Source organism: Periophthalmus magnuspinnatus, chromosome 13, assembly GCF_009829125.3.
Source record: "Periophthalmus magnuspinnatus isolate fPerMag1 chromosome 13, fPerMag1.2.pri, whole genome shotgun sequence".
Lineage (NCBI taxonomy): Eukaryota > Metazoa > Chordata > Actinopteri > Gobiiformes > Gobiidae > Periophthalmus > Periophthalmus magnuspinnatus.
In genome coordinates, this window is record NC_047138.1 from 7169094 (window position 1) to 7192945 (window position 23852).

At 38.2% G+C, this 23852-nt stretch overlaps 1 protein-coding gene across 1 annotated transcript in view; it reads left to right on the forward strand.

Moving 5' to 3' along the window:
* Nucleotides 1-23649, forward strand: part of dph1 (diphthamide biosynthesis 1) — a 32808-nt gene extending 9159 nt beyond the window's left edge. The window contains exons 4-12 of the mRNA XM_055225877.1: nucleotides 5989-6110; nucleotides 9047-9201; nucleotides 10777-10898; nucleotides 12602-12670; nucleotides 13378-13534; nucleotides 14134-14234; nucleotides 19248-19326; nucleotides 21464-21598; nucleotides 21967-23649. Coding sequence (XP_055081852.1) covers nucleotides 5989-6110; nucleotides 9047-9201; nucleotides 10777-10898; nucleotides 12602-12670; nucleotides 13378-13534; nucleotides 14134-14234; nucleotides 19248-19326; nucleotides 21464-21598; nucleotides 21967-22044 — 1018 coding nt within the window. The 3' untranslated portion in view covers nucleotides 22045-23649. The remainder of the gene's footprint in view (nucleotides 1-5988; nucleotides 6111-9046; nucleotides 9202-10776; nucleotides 10899-12601; nucleotides 12671-13377; nucleotides 13535-14133; nucleotides 14235-19247; nucleotides 19327-21463; nucleotides 21599-21966) is intronic.
* Nucleotides 23650-23852: the final 203 nt, after the last annotated feature.

A 23852-nucleotide genomic window follows, 5' to 3' on the forward strand; every position in this document is an offset into this window, starting at 1 on the left:
GGTCTAGTCACATTATTATAGAGCGTCATACACATACAAGACATTAGGTTATGTCTCCTCTCATACTTCCATTTTACATATTAAGTATTTTAGGTGAATTTGGTGCAGTTTAACTCTATATCGTACCTAATAACCACAACAAGGTAATTAAATGATCAGATGAAGAGTTAACTGTAAATTATAACCTTTTATCTTTCTCAGAAAAAGAACTTTATTCAGCATGCACACAATACCAAATACATTATCCACTGCCTGGCCAAAAAACAAGTCGCCACCAAAAAAAAAAAAAAAGGTCAAACACTCTAATATTTCGTTGTTTCGCCTTTAGCTTTGATCACGCATTCACTGTGTCATTGTTTCGATTTCGCTTTTGCAATGTCACAAGATTTATTTCCATCCAGTGTTGCATTGATTTTTCACCTGTTGCATTGATGATGGTCGAGTCTGACCGCTGCACAAAGTCTTCTCCAGCACATCTCAAAGATTCTCAATGGGGTTAAGGTCTGGACTCTGTGGTGGACAATCCATGTGTGAAAATGATGCCTCATGCTCCTGAACCGCTCTTTCACAATTTGAGCCCGATGAATCCTGGCATTGTCATCTTAGAATATGCCCGTGCCATCAGAGAAGAAAAAAAACATTGATGGAATAACCTGGTCATTCAGTATATTCAGGTGTCAGCTGACCTCATTCTTTGAGCACAGACTGTTGCTGAACCTAGACCTGACCAACTGGAGGAGGCTTGTACCTTTTTGCTTAGTTAAATCCAGATGACACCTTTTTTTTTGGGCAGGCAGTGTAAATTGTAGTTATCTTCAGGTATGAACACGTTGGGTGTTTGCAAATTACTACTGTTTATAAATAGGAATGCACCAATCTGATACTGGTATTGGATATTGGCACTGATACTGAAAAAATTGTGGGATCGGATATTGACTTCCAAATATCAATCCATCTGATATTCTGGCTGGACATATAAACTGATGTAATAAAACTACTTACTGGTTGTAGTTGGCCTATAAATGTTTTATTTGTACTTATACTAAGTTGTTATGTGGTTACTTGAGGGATAAACAACACATTTTGATCAATTTTGTCTTATTTGATTTTAGTTTAAATAAAATAAATGTAGTTTTTAATTCCTGCACTGGTATCGGTTCATATCGGGTATCGGCAGATGCTTAAAGCCATAGTATCAAAATCCATATCGGAACTGAAAAAGCAGGATGAGCACCCCTATTTATAAAACTTTGAAGCAGTTCATACGTGTGTGAAGGTATTGTGTGGCATAACACAGTTGAGTTAATGACACAGATTTGCCACATACACTGCAGGATTATCAAGAGTGATGAACTTTTCTGAGGAGAAAAAATGCATTTGAAATACGTCTCTGAGAATCACAACCTAAAAATACACCTTCAAAATTGTTAGCCCTTTCCTGGTTTCTTTTCCTTCAAAACTCTGCTTGCAAAGTCACCGCTGAGTAAATTAAAACATCATTGTGTCAAATAAGGAGGCATGCAAATTTGCAAATTGGATTAGCACACCTGTTGACTGCAGCTGACTGGAGTTTAGTGGGTGCCAGTATGTCTTTCTCTGGCCTTAGAAGAATTTACAAAGAACACAGTCAGGGAGGAGAGATTTTTGGGCTGTATAATTTTTTAATTCTTTAAAGCCAAATGTTGTCTCCCCACAGCCGTCTTTGAGCCCACCTTTGTGCATTTTATAAGGCTTTTATTAATGAGGAAGTCTCATCACTGACAACATCACAAGCAGGAGTGTGACCAAGAGCTGTGTGTTTCTCTACAGTCTGTTTTCCATTTCAAAGATTGTTTTTGAAAGGTTTAGAAAGTAAATAAAAGAGGTCAACACATGTGAAAAAATATTGTTGTAGATTGAGGTTATATTTAGTTGTGCCTGAAATCAATATTGTTTCTTTAAAATGTCACTGTTCATCTGCTTTCAACACCTCTGAACTTGATATAGACTAGAGCTGCATAATATGACAAACTAGTTTTCATATTGCAATAGTTTTATTCTTGAGATATTTTGATGTTTCCACACAAGACGTTCAGGTAATTAAAACAACAATAAAAACTGCCTTTGAAATATATATATAATAGATAGAAATAATATCATAAATAAATGGGCCATGTTGTCTTCCTGCCATGATAATCAACTTCAGGATTGGATGTATTTTTTGGAACAGTAGGTGAATTGATGTTTCATATGTTTATATGTTTACATTGTGTTCTGATCAGATGTAATAATGATGCTATGAGTGTGCAGCAGCTGGAAGTCATAACTCTCAATGAATCCTGTAAATTAACTGGTCACACTCAGTTCTGTATTGGCTGCCACCACCAAGCCCATTAGTTTTGTATCAAAGTTGTAAATCGCTTGGCAATTTCTCACCCATATTGAATTGTGCGCTAAAGACCTAATTACCAAATGCAGTTATGGAGTTCACAGACTTGTTTGACATCTTAATTAGATCTTAATGGCGTTTCAGTTGCAATAACTGTGGTAGGCCGATATGAGTCAAACCAATAATAGTGGAGGGGTAATGAAATACACATGGGACACAGGACAGATGCAGAAATAGTGGAGCACACACCACAGGTACTCTACATAGACTGTGAATTGGACACACTGGAACATCATGCCCTTGGATGGTTCTTTTCCCAGTGGGATACAGACTATACATTGCATGGTAATTATCCATGTCCTGGTAGCATCTCATGTGTCACACAGGCCTCCTAATCACATTCTTCACATTTATTAGCATGAAATAATACAGGGAAATAACTAGAAATGCATGCTGCTGCCCAGGAGATGGCTTACTAATGGTTCTACTCTTTGTTGCATAGAAACCTGATTACACACAGTAATAATGTGTCATCCTGAGGTTTCTACAGTGTAAATTGTCTTGGGGGATTGGTAAGTCTGCTGATGCATGTCATAATGTAATGTAATAATGTAATGTAAAATAATGTAATGTCATAATGTATTTACTTACTGCTTAGTTAAAACTATAATATGGTAAAGTGATTTGATTTCAGCAACATTCTGAAAATGAAAACATTTCACTAAATGTAAATTTCATAGGTTTGTAGACTGACGCATGATTGTCAAAATATGAATATCGAAACTTGAAACATGAAATTTTAGTATTGTCAAAAGTTCTATTGTTTGTTGAGTTTTTATATTGTGGATTTTATTTGCAACAATTATGGAATGGAATAATGAATTTATTCAGCCTGTATAAATAGAGAGGACAGCTCCAGGTAACAAATCAGACTTTTAAACACCTATTTGTAAATCATTGTCATTTGCTGTGGCGAGCCAGAGTTGCCTGGCCAACCAAAATTATTTTTCTTGTTGTATTCCATACGTAGAGAATGTCATTGGGTTTACCACGCAAGCGCCAGAGGACTTAAAACCCTTATCTTAAACCTGCCCTAAACCATCCTACATGTTCACATTATGTTGGAGGGTTTAGGACAAACCCAATATCAGTCTTTACCAGGGAGATAATTGATTCAACCCACAGGATATTTCAGGCTAATGTTAGTTTATGAGCTGTTCTGTTTTATCAGTGTGCGTGTTATCTTGGGCTCAGCTGGCCTGTGCTGCTCTTCACTCGAGAGCCGCAATTGAAGGAGAGGGACAGGCAAATTAACATACCCCCTCTCTTGTCCCATACAAAACATGATGAGAGAGCCTGGATAAAGGCTAAAGAAGGGTAAGTTGATCGAAATCTGATTTTAGTTAGGGGAAAGTAAGACATGGTTGCTGATATTAACCGTCAGGAGATATTAACCTGATGGTTCATAGTTTGTTTTCACAACATTCTAGTATATTATTTAATAATCAGATGCTGCCCCCTTTGTCCAGCCCAAATCTGTCAGAAAACAAGTCTCCAATACAAGGCTGTGTGAGTCCATTTACAGCCGACCACATGCTATACTTTTCCCACAAAGAACCCAAGCTTACACAGTGTTACAAACTTTATTGATCCACATGGGAAATTACTTGGACACAATATAAAAATAGTTCTTAATAATGACAAAGAATAAATAAAAAATAAAACTGTAAACAAAAATTGCATAAATAGCTAAAAGTTGTATAAATGAAATACAAAAACATGTGTATATGTAAAGTAATATAAGTTATAGACCAATACCGTATTTTCCAGACTATAAGTCGCACTTTTTTCATAGTTTGGCCGGGGGACTTATACTCAGATGTGACTTATATGTGAAATTATTAAAATATATGAAAATATTTAAATATATAATTTCACATCTTTAATTTTCACACTGATAACAGCACGAGGGCGCTCTAGACTTGTGTACCAGAAAATTTAAACATTACGGTAATTTAAAAGACATATGAGAAAGACTAAACAAAATTGCCCCCTAAAAGAAAATTGTACTCTGCTGAGTCTGATGACAGCCACGCTTTGTCTACATCTGGAGTTGGCGGAGTTTTTCAGAAGCGACACCGAGGATGAAGAATTCAGTGGATTTTGTGATTTGGAGTGAGATCCAGAGTAAACTTGTTAACTTGTTTTTTGTGCTTTGGTTATCTGATTAACTGTTAATTTCTTACCTTAACATCCTAGACACATATTCAGTTCTGTCTATGCTTCATGTAGATGAATAAATATAAATGTGTTACGTTAGTGTTCTTTACTGCTATTGCGCCTGTTGTTCTCTATTTTATTGTTGTTATTATTATAACTTGCCTTTAAAGATAAAATGTCTGTTCTTGGTCCAGAATTTTATAAAATAAGTCTCCCCAAAAAATGCGACTTAGAGTCCAGAGCGACTTATAGGCCAGAAAATACAGTATATTGGGCGAGTTGTGATCCAGCTGTATGTAGAATATGATTCCGAATTTAATTTAAGAATTGGCTTCCCTTCCATATTGCTTTGCTTCCTGGAAATAGTGTGTTTGAGTTGATGTAACCTAGCTGTGAACAGTTAAAGCCACAGACGTGATCCCCATTTTATTCTTCCTGGTGTTTTTTTATATCCAGCTCGTACATGGACGGGACCTGGGCCCTAGCTCTAATCGGCTTCTGTTGCTGTGCAGACTTGGCTCTAACTCTTACTCTTCTCATCATTTGTCCTTTTTCTAGAGCCAGAATCACTGATGATTTACTAAGGCTCATCTGCAGCTGAACGCAGACAGCATGTGCTTTACGGGCATTGACTGGTCATAAGGAGCTCAAGTATGGCCATGTCTAATTGTGTTATACAGTGACTCAGCCATTGACTGACTATACACAGATACTATACACTGCTGTCTGGACCGATTGCATTGCACGGAGCGGCAGCTTAAAATAGTTGGGATGACGCAAGACTAGAAACTAAGTGGCACTAATAAACAAAACAGTAGTTTCCTTGACCCTTTTTTCACTTATTCAGTGTTGAGGCAAACACTGAAGTGATGTAAATACAGATGTATGTATGTATGTTGTTCAGCATTAATCCATTGTTTTATGCATGTATTTTCTATTGTATCATTCATTTGTGCACATTCCTGTTGACTATATATTCAAATGAATCTGAATGTCTTATAAGAGAGTGTGTATAGTGTATGTACCGTATGTTTTTAAATGACTGACCAGATAACTCGCTCCTCAAACAAAACAGTATTTTGTGAACTAATTGCTTAGGATATTGCAAAACTTTGTGTATGTGAGTATATATAACTATTTAAACCATTTTAAATACGTACACTGGTGTAGTCATGCTCATATACTTGACTGCCAGCTGAACACATACACACAAAACTATACACTAATATTTCTGGAGCAATTTGGCGTCATGATTGATCCTATTCAACTGCCTCATAATCACATTGTACATACTGTGATATCACCTGCATTGATCTCTATGGTAACCAGCAACAGGAGGCAGCAACGGTCTTCCACTTCAATGGCTTGTGACTGATGAGTGTCTTTGTGCATGTGTATAGGTTCACGGAGGCAGACACTATTGTGATGGGGGACGTGACATACGGGGCCTGCTGTGTAGACGACTTCACCGCTCGAGCTTTGGGAGCCGACTTCATGGTGCACTATGGCCACAGCTGCCTGAGTGAGTGTCACTTTTAGCACGTTTTTACACGCCATTCTCAACAGTGAGCAGGTAGCACGGTTGAAGTCAGTGGAGACAAATGGTCGCATCTATCGATCAACGGAAAAATATAACTAGTTAGCTCAAGCCGTCTACCTCCACAATGGGAAAGTGCAGCAGACCTTTGGAGCCTGGACTTCACATTTCTTCAGTGGATCAATAGAGAACATGCATTAGAGTCGTCCTTTGAAAACCTCAAGCTGTTCTTTAGGGCCTTCACCTCGCTCCCACCGTCTGAACATGGAGGAAATGCTAAATCAATACTTTTGATACCTCCCCGCCACAATAGCCTCCCCGTTTCAAAATACCAGAAATAACCAACTGAATCTCAATGCTTCCTGTGCTTCATCTAACTTTCCCCGCTGGTGTGGTTGTTAATTCTTTGGCCTGGGGTGAAGTTGTGGTTGCTTTATATCAAACCAGTGAAGGCATCTAATCACAAGGTAGTTACTTTCTATGACTACAAGACACTAGTTCAGTTAAATATGCATTATTGAAAAAGTCCACATTCTTTCTTAGTCAGATGTTTATGTGGTAGTTCTTTTTGTGTTTGATGGGATTATAGAGCTGTCAAGAATATAAAATTTCAAACTTTTGATACAAAGGCAAAGGCTGGTGTTAGTGTTCGATACCCCAAAGAGAATTCAACATTAGGATTTAATTTTCGACAAAGTAGTAAATAATAGTAGTTTTTTTAATACTACCGTGGGTATCTAGGGTATCTAGTTTCAGTATATTTTTTGTATTAATCGGTCACTAGATATTTACTTTAATTTTAGATATAGATATATAAAACATATATTTTTTGACAACCCTAGCTGATTCATTTCCACATAAATCAGCATGCCTGTGTGCTCCCTCCCTGTCTGGCTGTTGTGGACTATCGGACACCTGTGGCAGATTAAAGACACTGACTCACTCACTGGGACTGCCTCTGCTGCTCTTTTATTCTCTTTTCATTTCCTCTGGCACATATCTGCGCTTGAATATTGCTGCCCTCTCATCTTTTGTCATCGTAGTGCACCTTCTGGCGAACATTGAGTGGGGCAGAGTAACATTTGCTCTGTCTCAGTGTAAATGGTAGAATCACGCACCTGAGTCCAGTTAACAAACAAATATTAGACAGAAATTTGACCTGTAAAATTGGATGATTAACTTAAACTCTACAAAATCAAATGACCAGTGAGACACAGTGTCATAGTGTTGTCTTATCAAAAAGCGTTTGAGTGCACGTTATCTAATAATAGGATAAAACAAAATGGTGATTAAATAAAAAAAATATACGTATGAACATTCCCTGATAAAAAATATGCATTTTAATGGAAATTTATAGTTAATATATTAGAATCCTTTTGACATACTCAGTGCCACTCTTGATCATCATAATAAGTGTATAGTGCAGCACGTTTATGAAATTACTGCTCATATTTACTACATTTTTCTATCAAAAATACTTGTAAGTCAAGTATTTCAAAATTTCACATCCCATAATGTATCTCTTCACGGTCATTCTGTCTAACCTTTAGTTATAGATTGTCCATTTTGAGCCCATTTGCTGGGTGTCATTACAGGTTAAATGTACAAATGACTCAAAATCATGCCTCAGTTTTGCTCATCTCTTTGGCTGCACCTCTGATTGTACCTTTTAAGTGCTCTTTGACCACTAAAGCAGATCAATGCCACTCTTCTTGCCTTTTTAAGGGTCAATAAACAACCAGCTCATCTAAGTGTAAGCCAAGATCAACTTCTCTGTTCATTTCTAGTTTTATAAAGTTCCTTTGGTAAAGCCCACCTCCTGAAGCCCCCTCCTCTTACTTCCATTGCATTTCAGTGATGCATGGATCTACCCTGCACTTATGGTGCCCGATAATTGACCATTCACAAAGCTCTATCTCCACAACTCATGGTATCCTATTACTTTTTCCACTCCTTTCTTTTCCTCCCATGCTTTGAAATTCACACAGTATATTGTTCAGTCATCCACCTATTGAATTGCTCTCTTTTCCAGTTCACCTTCTCTTCCCTTCTTCAGTTTTTGTCTGCCATTTTCAGTGGGAAATTGTATTGTACATTTAGAAGAACACATTTTATTACATTGTATTTGTGACTTCCCCTTTATCTTTATCTTAAAATATGCAAGCCTGAAATGCAGGACAGACTGAAAATAGAACTGTTAATAAATCCGTACAATTTAGCACTTTAATACAGTTATAATATTGCATGTATTTTTTTCTTCTTTTTAGTATAGGTTCACTCCAAGAGGTGGCTCGCCTAATGTCTTACTTTTTTATCAGGCTTTGCTCCTGTCTTTTCTATACCCATTGTTTTAATCCAGACCATTAAGCAATCTGCATCTGCTTATAAAATATTCACACGGTAATGGCCCATTTGCCTAATCATAACAAAAAGCCTGCATTTTCTCGCTGTCCAACTAAACAACCAAAAAAATACAGATAATTACAATAATGATCCTAAATGACAATATATCTTCCTTATCCGTGCCTTGGCTGCTCTAAATGGACTCTTGCCTACTTTCTCTACAAATCTAACTCAACACATCTCCAGCTAGCTACCTCTCCCAGGGCCTGGTGTGTAGGAAATGGTCTGTGAAATTAATAGCATTAATAGTAATCGCATGTGTCCTTCTCCTTCCCTAAATAATTGAGGTCTCTGCACCACTTCCCACATGTGCAGGGGCTTGTGCAGAATGAGTTTGAGTAATAATGCGATGAGGCCTACTGCTGAGAAAAATACATGTAGAATATGTACCTTTAAAGCCGTATCTGCAAACATGTGCTGCGTGTTGATGTCATCAAAGGTGAATACACTGCAGGCGTACCTGACATAACACAGTGAATAATTCATTTGTCTTTGCTTTCGTCTCTTTCTGTCTGCAGTCCCTATAGACTCCACAGCAGGAATTAAGATGCTCTATGTGTTTGTGGACATCCAGATGGACAATGCACACTTGCTGGACACGGTCAAATTCAACTTCCCCCCAGGACAGTCTCTGGCACTCGTCAGCACCATCCAGTTTGTGGCAGCTCTGCAGGTAATGGAGCAACAAGACACTTTTGGGAGCCCGTACTCTGTGAGTCGGAATCTAAGCACTTTATATTTGTGTGGAGAGGCAAACAGTATTTGGTCTATGCAAACACACAAATAATTATTTTGGTCCACAATGTTGTTTATGATGTGAGTTTGAGGCTTAAGAAACATTCAATTTGCTTTAGAGAAAATGTGAAAGCTGTAATGCTTTTCCAGGCCTGAAGTGCTACTGTCCTTGCTGTTGTTTGTATACATTTTAAAGGATCACAATAGCACTTGCTCTTGATTTCATTTTATCTCATTTGTGCATGGTTACTACTGTGCATGGCAATTCTCCAAATAATTTTATATTTTAAAAAGACAATGTCTTGAAACAATGCTAGAGATTGACCAAAATATTTTCATGGCCAATGCAGGTTGTTTAGAGTCCAGATAATCAATGGCTGATATTTTTGTGCCTTTATTTTTGGGTTGATTTTGGTAATTTTTGCAGTACCCTCATTGGACTAACATCAAATTAAACTTTATGTATATATTCTTTATGCATATTTAGGCAGCTGGTTGTGTCTCACAAAATATCTGCACCAGCTGGAGATTTAAGGGCGATAGCCGATATGTTAAAAGTCCAATTACTGGGGCCCATTGTATCAGCCTATCTCTAAGCTTTACTATAAATGTTTTATGAGAACTCGGCATTCACCTCAAATATGAGCCTGAGAGTTATTGATGCTTTTAGATCTAAAATGTGCATTGAAGTAAAACATATGAGTCCAGCCACAGTGTGTTTCCTGCTTTTGTTCACTGCATAAGCAGCAGATGCAGCTCTATATAGGTTCTCACTCTCAGTTTGCTGTATGTTTGCTGCATTTCTCATGTTGAACCAACACCACTCTGTTCCCACACTGACAGTCATGTTATTTTTAAACTCTGCTGAACCGTGTGGGTCATATCTTATGCAGCAGTGTTGAAGTGTATATATTGCTGCATATAGCAGCCTGGCCTTGTAGTTGATCCAAGCCTCCATGTTTCTCATGTTTTTTTATTGTGTAAGCTTCTTGAGGTCAAACTGTGGGTGGAAGGGACTGATTGATCACTATTATTACCCACTCAAGCATTTAAAATTAGTTCAATACAGTTGATTTCATCCTACCTCCAACCATAGCTAATTGTTTGCTCACTAGTCTTTTACTAATATCAAGAGTGTAGACCGGGTTGACATTGGGTTTTTTAGTTGTTTAAAGTATTTTAATTAAGTCTAATAAATAACCCATACCATGTCAGTCTTTTAAGAAATGTAAACATGAGGCCAAACATAATGAATTTAGATTGTAAAAAAAATACACGATCACAACGTTTTCTTCAAAATAAGTTGTTTTAGCTGTCTGAGACTTTGTACAGCGAACCCAGTTAGCTGTACAAATCTATAATTTAAATTCTGTATCGTTTTTGTTTAGGAAAGAAAACAGTATTTTCTATTGTGGGTTTTGTATATTTCCATCGTGCAAACTCGTGAGGAGGCTCAAGGTTGATGTGAGCTAGAAGACATTTCTTACTGTTTTCCTGCTTCTCTGTGCTGCAGGCTGTGAGTGCGGCTCTCAGGCCTGACTATGATGTGCTGGTTCCCCAGTGTCGACCTTTGTCACCAGGAGAGATTCTAGGCTGCACGTCCCCTCACTTGGACCGCCACGTCAACGCCATCATGTTAGAACTCTTCCTTGTTTTTCTGTTATTTATCGAGAGATCTTGACTCATCCCGTCACTTCCCATCTGGTTTCATAATTAGCCCAGCAATTGTCACACATGTGGCATGAGCCTGGTACAGGATGACATCATTCCAGACCTGGCTTAGTCTGACATCTAATCATGCCTCCAAAAAGGCCACCAATACACCCACATGGAAACAGCCAAGAGGTGATCCAAACGTGGGATGACTAAAACATCATTATACCAAGCAATACTACGAAATGTAAAAAGGTAGAGGTGTTGGCAACTTATAAGACAAAATAATGTATAGAAGTATAGCTTAATTATTACAGTGTTAAGTATGCATTTATTTGTCTTATTTTCAGCCATTTTGACAGTTGTTTCTCTCTTATAGTGGGGTAAAATGTGACTCTAAAGTGAAAAAAAGGGATTAGTAATACAGAAAAACAGAAAAAGCACTGGAAGGCACCCTGCTGCAACATATCTGTGGAGTACATCTTATGCATCTTAGTTTGTGGTCTTTCCCAATAGTGCTTTCTCTAGCACCATGGCCCTTATCAGTATCGTACTAGCACATTTATAGAATCATATAAAAAATGTACAAATTATTGTACAACTGTAAATTATTATGCATTACAAATCTGTAATGTAAGGCTCATTAGCGCATTTCTTTTTACCTAATAACATTAACAATTCAGAAAGAGAAACTTGTTATTATACACTAATTATTTTTATTTACCCCCACCTGTAAATACCTTGCAATGCGCTGTTCAAAAATGTGAACTAATTTTGTTGAAACCACAGGCAAACATCATCATATTAATAATGAGCAAAGCAGTAGGTAACCCCCCCCCCCCCCCCCCCCCTTGTAAAGAGCTTAATGATGTTGAGATTGGATTACTCAACGGGTGCTGTTTTGGCTTTGCAACTCAATGTATTATCATTCATTGTGGAGAATGCCAGTGCATTTTAGAGCTTGACAGTACAGCAGGCTTATTGTTGGAGGCATAAGTTTCTGAAGGCCGTGGATGTTGCTAAGCAGTATTCATGCTCAAGGTTATCCCACCCTGTCATTCTGTCATTAGAATTTATGCACACCGTCATAGGTCCAAATATATATGCCAGACGTGTCCCCAACTTATATATATATATATATATATATATATATATATATATATATATATATATATATATATATATATTCCACCACCACCTGCAGCATGTTCCTCGGTGTTCTAAAATGCTGGCCAATTAGTGAGTTTAATTGCACAGCCTCTCTCTATGGCACTTGTGAGACTGCAGTAATGAGGAGGGTTACCGGGCATAGACCTTAGCCTAACAGCAGGGATCTTCTCAGAGTGACCTCAGGAGAAAGGCTGCTGAGAGGCTGCTCTACCTGACCATGTATTCGTGCACACCTACAGAGCCCAGTGTGTACTAGTGTGTGTGAACTCTGCTCCACCTGGGCTAGGGTTAATTAGAAAGCCTTGCATTGTCTGTAAACAGCAGACTTCAATCATTAGGGTCATGTATCCTCCCATGCAGCCTTGGGCTCTTCTCTCTCATTCAGCCGCTTGATGTAAAGCTTGGGCGGCCCTGAGATTGACTAAATTGGTTTATCAGATGTTGCATACTGCGCACGTCCTGTCAGAATGTCACTTTTGTTCTGTGACCTGGATTTTTTGTGCATGTTTTTCCAGTTATCTTGGAGATGGAAGGTTTCACCTGGAGTCAATTATGATTGCAAATCCAGACATTCCGGCTTACAGGTATTGTTTATTTTGAATATTTAATTTTCTATAATTTGCAAGTGTATCAATGCTGTTAAAAAAATAAGCAAAACCATAAAAAAGATGTCCCATATCCAGACTTGGACTCAAATAAAGGAAGTGTCTAATGACCCTTTCATTTTACCAGCCCAGAACTGAATCAGACATTTTATTGCCATTGTCAGTCAACAAAATTCAAACAAGGAAGTTGCTTTAATCGTATGGTGCAACATGAAACCAGAAATAAGTCTAAAATAGTAAAATAAAAACTCTGATAAAATAGTTTTATATAGATATTGATAAATAAATAAAAACGGACTTTGCCTGGGATTATTTAAAATTTGTTAAAATAGGTAGAATAATACACTAGACTAAATGATAGTCATGCATTTCTGTACCGTCTGTTGTTTTTTCTAGTGTCATAGCTTTTTCCACATGCCTATTTGTATTCTGTGAGATAGCATTGTGCAAAAGATGCAGTCCTGAACAAATCACAGGTATCTCCTATAAACAAGATTTTAATCTCAAGTGAAGCCATTGTGGAGCTGAAAAGGAGATTATGCCTTTCCCCGAGATGCACTCGCGTCACACTTGATGGGTTTTCCTGATTAGATTTTATTAATTTTTCCCAACTTTTGATGAACAACAAAGGTGTGGCATTTCACATTTGACACCATTTTAAACCTCTGTCTCTTCTTTGCACATAGGTACGATCCCTACAGTAAGGTGTTCTCTAGGGAATACTATGACCATAATGCCATGCGAGAGTTAAGGCTCCAGGCTATTGACAAAGCTCGCTCAGCCCAGAGATGGGGCCTGATCCTGGGCTCACTGGGGCGACAGGGCAGCCCTAAAGTCCTGGAGGTGAGTGTGTGTGTCCTCATTTTGACAGTGGACATGCCCTAAGGCTTTTGTGCAATGGTTTGTAACACTTTCCAGAGGGCTGGGCTCAGACAAGTGGTTTGGTGACATGTGCTTCCAATAAGACTATCAAACAAGGTGCTTGTTATCTGCTATTTTAGATGCAGCTATTACCATCACCTTTATTCCCACTTATAGATAAAGGTTAAATAAACATTTTAAGTAAACCACTGGCAATCAATAAGAAGTATAATAAAGATATAGTCATTTTAGGAAATTTAACATTGCATTATGTGAAATCTGATTTGTCTGAGCTCTCAGAGTGTTACCACATAATAACCTGTTTGTTCTATTTGTCCCTCTCAAGTATACAAAAAATATTATAAACAGATAAGGATGGATGATGTAATATACATTAAAAACCTGACGGAACACTTTTTCTGAAAGCTGTTAACCAAAGCCTTCAGTCTTAAAAGGTGAAGCCGCCTCCTCATGTTAAGTGAAAATACTCTTGGTTATCAGAATAATGTAAGGCAGAAAAAATGACTTTCTTAAAAACAAGATAAATTTGAGTCAGTATTTTTTCCTCTCTTTTTTCTCAGCACCTAGAATCCAGACTGGAATCATTGGGCAGATCTTTTACCAGAGTCCTCCTGTCTGAGATTTTTCCCAGCAAGTTGGATTTGATGACGGATGTAGACGCGTAAGTACTGTGATGAGAACTCTGAGGCTACACCAGTCACATGTAGGGCTGGTCAAAAGATAAATCACAACTTTTTTTTTTTTTGCTATTTTCCTTTTATTTGAATGCCTTTATTTTTATTCAGCGCATTTAACCCAAAAATAGCCCAATTTTCTCGTGATCTAACAGCCAATCATATCGTTGATGTAACATGGATCTTGATCTCAATTCAAATTTGATTAATTGCGTAGCCTTTGTCAGATGTTCTAAAGTTGATTTATAAAGACTACTTCATACTGCCTCCTCAGATGTTGATGGCGAGTACAGTTTATCCATCCCTGAACGTTTACCATATGGGATTGTCAGACAGATGGACAGTTTTATTTCACTATAGGTTTTAAAAAGTTCTGGATATGTGTAAACAATAGTGGCTTGTCGGCACCCCACATTATGTAACCACTGCGTACTGAATGTTCTCTTCTTTGAATGCATGTATAACTGAAAGGATTTCAGAGACGATGAGTCACACCAATCTGCCAAAAATACCACTTGTTCCACTTGGTAAAAGCAGCACACATTTTTGACTTGAATTAATCACATTAGTAATGCCATAGCCCAGTCTCTCCCTCCCTATAGCTACCATTTAATGCAAATCGTGACCTTCTGCCATACCGTTTCCTACTAAATGTATTTAAGTATTCTTGGCAGTGAGTTTCACATCTTCGTCTCATTTTAAAACTTTTCACTGATTTGCCTATTGTCATTTTCATAAACAATTGCTAATTTATCTTTGCAATCCTGAATCCTGTCAAGCTATTATCAGGGAGGCTGCTGGTGAAGTTCAATCAAATCAAGCAGATTTCAGATGTATTTTGTATGCGTCAGAGCACTCATAATTGGGTCATCAGAGCGATTTGTAACAGTCTTCTAAAACCAGACACAAGTATTTTAGATGAAACTCTGTAAAGTGTCTATTTTATGCTTTCCACGTCTTTGGGAATTTCATGCTCCCGTTGTATCATTATGAACCTGAATCTGACCCATAGCACTGGATCGTATTTCAATATTTGCTTATCTTGACACTTATATGTGGTTTCCAAGTAATATTTTTCCATGTATAATTGCCTTTGTAGCCTATAGTACATTGTTTTTTTGTCTATACACCTTACCTGCCTTATATACATGTAGATGAGTGACTAAATTATTCTACTAAGAACACCAGTGGAATATTAATATGTATGATTGAGGTTGGAGTCGTAGTAGTGAGATGCAGATGGAGGTTCTCAAAAAATAGTGTTAAAAATATATCTTAGCCCACATGTTTTAGATTATATTTTATTCAAAAAGTGTTTTTGTGCGTTTTTCATTACGTAACAACATATATACGAAGATAGTGGCCCCTGCTCTCTTTTGGTTGTGAGAATGGGAGGACAAGTTTAGTTTACTCAATTACCGCTCTCTCTCTCCAATGATCAAAGATGACATAAATCTATTCTTCCTCTGTGGAAATCTTGAGTGTTGAAGCACCCTGGTGAGAGCTGACCACTTAATCTGAGCTCAAACCAGGAGCAAGAGTCAGAGGATGGACCATGGCTTAGTGTTAGCCTGGTGTGCAACTATTCCAATCACAGTAGCACACAGCCAGACTCTCACCCCTGCTCTGCTCTCAGTCCGCAGTGTACTCCGATTAGCCTTTCACGCGGAGTACCAGTGTGCAGTGTATCACATGCACACAGACAGAGACAGAAAGAGTTTACAGAGGTAGATGAGGAGGTGGTGTTGGCACCTCGACAGTCACGATAATGGTTATTTTGGGTCCTTTAGTGTCGTGATGTATGCTGTTACTGGAGTCATCAGACACAAAGATCCATTTTAGCTTTGAAAATGTACATGTGTGGTTACGTCATGTTTTGATTCACAACACATGATACCAATAATCGCACATATTTCACTAATTTAAGTATACACATTTTTAAATGGTATTCAATTGTAAAATGAAAAGCAGGTAATTTCTCCTTTCTGAACTACAGTTATTGTTATAATCATAACTGTATAATCAACAGTGAATATATCAGTTGTAGTACATACATATTTCCTTTTTCAACATGAACTACAAAATGATTAAGTTGCCAAAATGTTATCACAAAAATACCCAAAAGACATTCATGGTGATAATGATTGAGTAGTCTCCAATAATGACACAGTAGCTCCAAATATTAAGATCCATCACATCTGTCTGTGTTATAATGAGTTTGATATTTATTTTGGATTAATACATTAAAGCTACCATCTGTAGTTAGACTGGCTGACCTGACGCTGTTGTATTCTCTCATATCACCACTAGATTCTGTCTGCATTACTTCTGTCTGATGGTGTGTCAGCTTTGGCCTGACAAAAGAAAACCAGAGAGCAAAATAAATCTAATAAGCTTGCAATACAGTTTTGAAGTCATTTGAGACTGACCGCTGGGTTGCAGAAAAGTTTGTTGATGCTGTGAAACCCTGTGTATGAGTTATAAATGGTCCATGGTTGTAAATGATTCAAGCTGTGCACAGTCTGTTATGGTGCAGAGAGTTCTACGAAGACCAGACTCATTGAGAGACAGGGGCGAGGAAGGTTGCATTAGTGTTGAGCTCCAGCCGACAGTGCACTGAGCCCACCGCAGGCTTTTCCTGTCATTAGACACACTCTCTCTCACTCATAAAGAGAGACACTATTAGCATATTCTTTTAAGTGTGTAATTATGCTGTCCCTAAGCAGGCTTTAAACCATTGTAGTGATATCTGCACACCATACGCACTTATTTCAAGTAGACCATAAATTCTACCCTTAACTATTATGCCTAAAATGTTTTCACCTAAACTGTTGTTGCCATTGTAGCAGGAAATTGTTTAGATGTTTCAAACATTACTCCATTCTTGAGTATTTTTAAAGGTTAATTGTACTTGTTTTATTGAATTAAGAATGACAGTGTAACTGAAGAAGATGCAGATAGAGGTGTGTCTGTGAGCATCAGGGTGTAATGGTCCACAGCAGGTGAGGCTGGAGGCCAGAGCTGGAGTTTACAGTGCATAGCTGAGCTAAATGTCAGGCTTTGTATATCACTGTTATAGCTTTAAGTAGGCCTTGACAATCTACTCATTTATTTTTATTAAATGTAATTAAGGAAATTATTACTGTAAATACTTACTTTAGACAAGACCAAATGCCTAAATGAGGACAGCATTGGCCTCAGAACCATGTTAGTATGAAGACCACTGTGAACAGATGGAAATGTCTGTTTATCCTACATTCAGATGACAATAACCTTACTAAATTATACAGCATAAGGTGTAATTGTTAATATTTTATACCTTGTGCTTACCTATACACTTTTGTCCTCTTCATTTGACCTATACTTCAATGGCAATTTAATTCATCGAATCAATCCCTCTCTGATATTCCCCCATCAATATAATTTAACTTAACTCTGTATAACTTTTGTATTGCTTTGGAACAAGTGAAGTGAAGAGTATTGTACTTGATATTACATTATGTTCTCAAACACTGAGCGTCATACAGTCTATAGAAAGCACATTTTTCTGTAGTGAAGTACTTTGGCCTCACTTTACAGAGAACTGAAACATTTTATCAATCTCCAATTCAGTCAGTGTGTGTGCTAATAATAGAAGAGTCCCTTCTGGCGCTGTGTGCCAATCAGCTCAGTGCTTCTCAGGAGGCCTCCTCCCTGCTCTCCCTGTTACGCCTAGTGCCTCCTCCTTCCCTCACCACTCTCTGCTGTAGCCCTGAGGAGAGAGAGGGGGTAGTCTGCCTTAATCACTGCTCATCTTTTACCCATCCAATAATCCCCTCAGCCACCCCCATGGTCCTGATCCACACCATGTACCATAAGGCAGGCTCGATTATACCAGTGAAGTGGCCAATTTAATCTGAGGACATTTACCTACACGTTTATCAAGTCCCCAAGCAGCACCTGAGAGCAAGATTTAACCACGAAGTTATTATAACCTAAACTATACAATCTGTGCTATCAAATGCAGCTAGATTCATTATTATGTAAATGTTAATGGACAGAGGTTCAAGTGGGTAGTATGTCACATGTGTTTGAACATTCATATCTCCTCATTGATATTTACATAGGCCTGGGGTTATCTGTGAGCCCTTCACATGCGCATAAGCTGACTCCATGTTTGTCGATATCCCTGATGGGGCTCGAGCAGCAGGATTAGGCACAGACCAGGATGTACGTGTTGTCTGAACACAGATGATAGCTGATCTAACCCTGATCGCCTGGACACCATGCCGGTTACTCTTGTGACTCCATTTTCCAATTTTTCATTTAGTTTTCCCTCTAGCAGTTTACATCCAGCTTCTCTTCAGTCTGCTCTCATGCATTTTCCAGAGTAAACAGTATTCTCTCTGTCACTCTTGCCCCATCTCTCTCTCTCCTCCCTGTCTTGGTTTTCTCCTCATTGCTCCCCCTCTATCTGTATATCTGTCCTCTCACTATAGGGCTCTTTTCTTCAAGCCCCTCTCCCTCTCTCCCCCGCCCTCCTGCGTCTGCTAGCTATGTAGGCTACCTCCGTGGAGACCGCCCTGGTGCTGCGTTATTCACACACACCTCGCCACTCACTGTCTTTTCCCTCCATGTGTTATTTATTTATTTATTTTTTTTGTCTAGCTTTTTACCTTTGTTTACTTCCTTGTTTACCTTCTTTAACCTTACAACACACCCATTTACACAAATCTAATAATTATTTTTAGCATGGCTTTTTACCTTACCCAGCCCAGCTGACACTGCAGGATCAGGTACAAAATAGATTTGGAATTAAATTAGATTTGCGTAATGAGGGGCTTCATTTTTTTTTCCCCATTTTATTTCATTAGCAAAAAAAAAAAATGTTTTTTGTGCCTATATAAAATCTTTACTCACTCAAAAAAACAAACAAACATATAAGTAATATTATGATGATGATGATGATGATGATGATGATGATGATGATAAAAATCATATTTTGTCATCTTTCTATTTAGGTGGGTCCAGATTGCTTGTCCAAGACTTTCTATTGACTGGGGAACTGCCTTCAAAAAACCACTGCTGTCCCCGTATGAGGTAAAGCATTTATACTTTACACCCCATTAAGTTTTTACATAAAAACATTGTTACATAGACATTGTTATTGGGATCTTCTTATCATACTTAAGCTGAAATTATATATATCAATAATAATAATTTACTGGCTTTTTTTCTTACCACAACAAACATATATTATGTCCTCAGAACATAAGCTGTGTAGCGCCATCTACTGACCGTAAGTTTCTATCTTTCTCCCTGCTGCCACAGTCTTCATTATAGTTGTAAAAGTATTATACCCAGAGGCTAATGGAAACAAAAAAAAATAGCAATGAAACTGCACCCTCATTTAAACACATATCACTACTGAAAAAAATCACAAAAGAATAGTCCTGGACATTACAGTATTATTAAAGACACTGTTATTGTTTTGTGTTGAAAATGACATGATCAAAGGGGAGGTTGAAATGATTGTTTCAATACTAGTCTCTGTTGCCCTAAAGGGGAGAGATTTATTGGTGGATGACTTATAATGATCCATGTGAAAACAAAGTGTTTGTTTGTGTGCTGCTGGTGCAGCGATATAACATGCGCGCTCTGTGATGATGGCTGACGATGTCACACTGTTTGGTCACGGCTGACATGAACTACTAATTCATTCACAACATTTTCCCAAAGGTCTTTACCTCACTTCACCTTTTGTGATGTAGTTATGTGGGGAATTAATTTTCTTTTTACTAAAGAAGGTGCTCAACAAATGCCCATACTTAGATCTCTTATTGTCAATATAAGCAAAATGTGCCTTGATAGGCAAGCTAAAATTTGTTTTCTTTAGCCTTATGTTGGAGTTACCCAACCGCTATGTACCAGTTATACATTTAAATAATGTGCAATATGTGAGCTTATATGTATGAGTGTGGTAATTCTCACTTCAACTCATGCCTCTTTGCATCTTGGTATGGGTGCTTTTTAAGGTGGCATTTAGTAAAAAGACTAAGTGCGAGGAAAAAGGAGAGGGAGGGAAAAAGCTGAAGGAGTGGAGGGTGGGAGTGAGGGGCAGAATTTATTTTCAGGCGTCTCATGTTATATTTATAGTCAATAAGACACACTTGGCTCTCCTGTCAGAGCAGGGATTAGCAAGAGGAGCTAGCATCCACAGAGAGAGAGATGTGAGAGAGGAGCGAGCAGAGGAATCACTGGGTCAGCCGCTAATGTGCACCCTTTGAAATGAACAGTTGGATCAAAGATAATTTTTGCTGTGGAATAAATAAGGTGTAGGTATAAATACAGCTTTTCAGCTACTCAGATTTAGCTATAGTTACCCGGGCTTACAAACTCAAATTTACTCACTTACTGAGTAAGTGATATCTTTTGTAAAGAACATTCGTATTTTCTCCTAAAACAAGCCTCCAGATGTTACTTACCTCCACTGGAGTTTATATATAAACTTGTGTGTGTTAAATGAAGTGATATGTAATGGCCTGATTATGTCAATGTAATGGCCTGTCTATGGAAGCATAACAACACTTGAACAGACAACACTACTACAGTATGTGGTAGAATTGTAGCGTTCATGTCTCTGGGTTTGCACTGATAGCAAAGTAATTCATGGAGTTTTTTTTGTTTGTTTTTTTACTCATTAGCAGGCTCTGTATAGTCAGGCTCTGTATAGTCAGTAATGCGTGCTTGTGGTACTTTGGCTCTCCAAGTTCTACTATTATAGTTTTTAAGATACCGGTAATATTAAAAAAAAAAACAAAAAAACAAATGTTGTTAATGAACAAAACAAAGTCTGTTGTTTTTGTTTGGTACGGTTTGTCTGTCAGCTCATCTGTTGGATCAGTTAAACACACTTCCCGTCTCTTACAATCAATATTCACTGACTTGTCTCTCCATATGGAGCAGCCTGCACTAACGGCACAGCACTGTCATAGCAGGACTGATGCTCTTCATAGCAGCTGCTGCGTCATGCAGTGCTGCTGCATAGGGATAGCATGTTAAACTACCTTACCCCTGCTTAGAGCAGTCTCAATATGGAATATATTTTTGCCTGAGGTTTACCAGGAATCGTCTCATTTAAAGAATGAACAGCACACCGTATCATGATACTACCCCAAGCATCTGCACACTGAGCCTCTTCCGATGTTTCATGTGTGTTTGTGTGTCTGTCTGTCAGGCAGCTGTAGCTTTGCAGGAGGTGAGCTGGAAGGAAGTTTACCCCATGGACTTTTACTCCAATCAGAGCTCTGGGCCATGGACGCCCAACCACCCTGACAACAGGCCAGCGCTGCCCACGCGTAAACAAGCACCGGTGAGCAGCAGCAGATAATGGGATGAATGACAGTGCATGCAGGCTAAAGTGAGGCTGTTAGGAGAAACTTGGGCCTGCTGCTCTAGTTTAATGCCTCTTACTTCAGCTCTCATTGTTGTTATCACACTGACACCCAGTGGCATAGATACCACAGCGTATGCAGTCATGATTATTGAAATATTTACTTTGACCTTGACCTTGCATAAGAAAACGAAAGGTGTTAATACAATCAAATTAGCAACAATCTTGGCTGGATATTCTGTTAATTGCTGCTCACTGTTGTGGCCATATTGCCCTATATTTTCACTAATCTGTCTGAGGCAGGTTTGTCTCTGTTCCAAGTGCTAATGCTCCCCTCCTTTCTGCAGAAACAAGGCTCGGAGCCAGTCTCAAACAAGCAGTGTGATCGGACCCAGTGTGCCCCCTGTGGCTGCCAAGGAGAATGACATTCCACTTCAAGTCTGCCTTGGACAGTTTCATGATACTACCTCTGCTACTGCTGGCTGCTGGGGGGCGGTCAGTGCAGAGTGGACATTTCTGTGTCAAACATTGAAGCCTTAGTTGGTAATCTGTTTGCGGCACTATGAATAAACGCTTCCAATGTCCCCAACACTGCTCTTTTCACATTGATGTTAGTGATTCCCAAATTATTCACACAAAATTCCAACTTAGAAAATATGAGTTTAGATCTAGTGCCACCTGATGTAAACTAGCTCTAAAACAGCTATATAAGGTTTAAAGTAAAGATTTAAAGCCAGGTCTAAAACTGGACTATAGCATGACTTGAATATTTCTAAAATACTTTGATCCTTGGTATTACAGATGACAAACAAAAGGCCAACTTAGTGATGTTTTTAAATGTTCATGTGAATTCACTTCCCATACAGCAGCCTGTTCACTGCAGTGTTCTGAAAAGAGGGTCTTTCTGTTCTCGCGCTCAGAAACGTGTTGCTCTTTCAGATGCACAGACATCATGTATCTCTAACTGACTGAGACCTTGAGAGACTTGATGAAATAACGCATATAATGTTCACACTGGTTTGAATTCATTTCACTTAATTACATCCTCTCAAACATCTGTGTAATATACTTTGTTTCCAGAGTAAATCAATGTCACACTGTATAAAAATATATTGTTTATTTAAAAAAGGTTACATAACATATTTAATAAATAAAATCTAAATCAGCTAAATCAGTTACCACAGTTTTTGCCTTTTTGATCCACGTTTTAATCCATGCATTCCATCCATTTAAATTAATGCTGCAATGCTGAAGTGAGGGACTTGTTTATAAGACTAAGAGCTATGAGTTTTCTTGATGCATGCAGCGCTAGTCACGACTGCTCTCCATCCTCATCATTTATTGATGCCAGGGTCTGTCAATAAGTAAATAAATATATAAACATTCTGATGCTCATTGGTCTTTGTAGGAAAAACGGTGCAGCTGACTGACAGCTAATGGGGACCACATGTGATCCAGGGGACATGTGGAATTGTCCCTTATCACATTTGCCTGTTAATTAAGTTCAGTTCTTTAGCCTGTTGCCAATTCACTACAGGCAGATATGTATGTATGACTCATATGAAGTCCATTACTGTATATGAAAAATATGGACAGAATTACCACAGTAAAAATGTGCATATGTATCACTATGCTGAGATTCATGCTGAGATTAATATTCAATTTCATCATGTGATAATAACATGTCTTTATATATGGCCACCGTTGACAACTACATTTCATTCAAATTTCTGCTTGATTGGATCTGCTTAGCAACATGAACTGAGTCCAGCAATTTGTTTCAGCAGATGTCTGTACTCTCTTGGTGTGTCTCACGTGTCCCTCTAGTGGCCGCTGATTTAAGAGCTCTGAACCTGCTACAGTACAGCAAGTGGTGATTCACACTGGTCAGGAATAAATTATTGGTCTGTTCAGCTCTCGCCTGCTCACCCAACTGATGTTTGATTCATCTGCTGCACCATATCAAGGGTAAATGAGAGGGGCTTCTCAAATCCTCCTTTCTTATGCCTAACCAGGACTCCAAATATTTGTCTGGTATTAAAAATGAATTGCTTTTATTCCAAATTAAGCAAGATGAGGAAGATTATAAGCCCGGCATTAGAGTGCAGGTCTAACCTTCATATGTACCTGGAAATGAAAATCTATTAGCTATAACGTTGTTGGGTATTAAATGTAAAATTACCCTTAGTATGCAGTCTAGACAAGAAAACAAGAAAATGACTGACATAAGCAT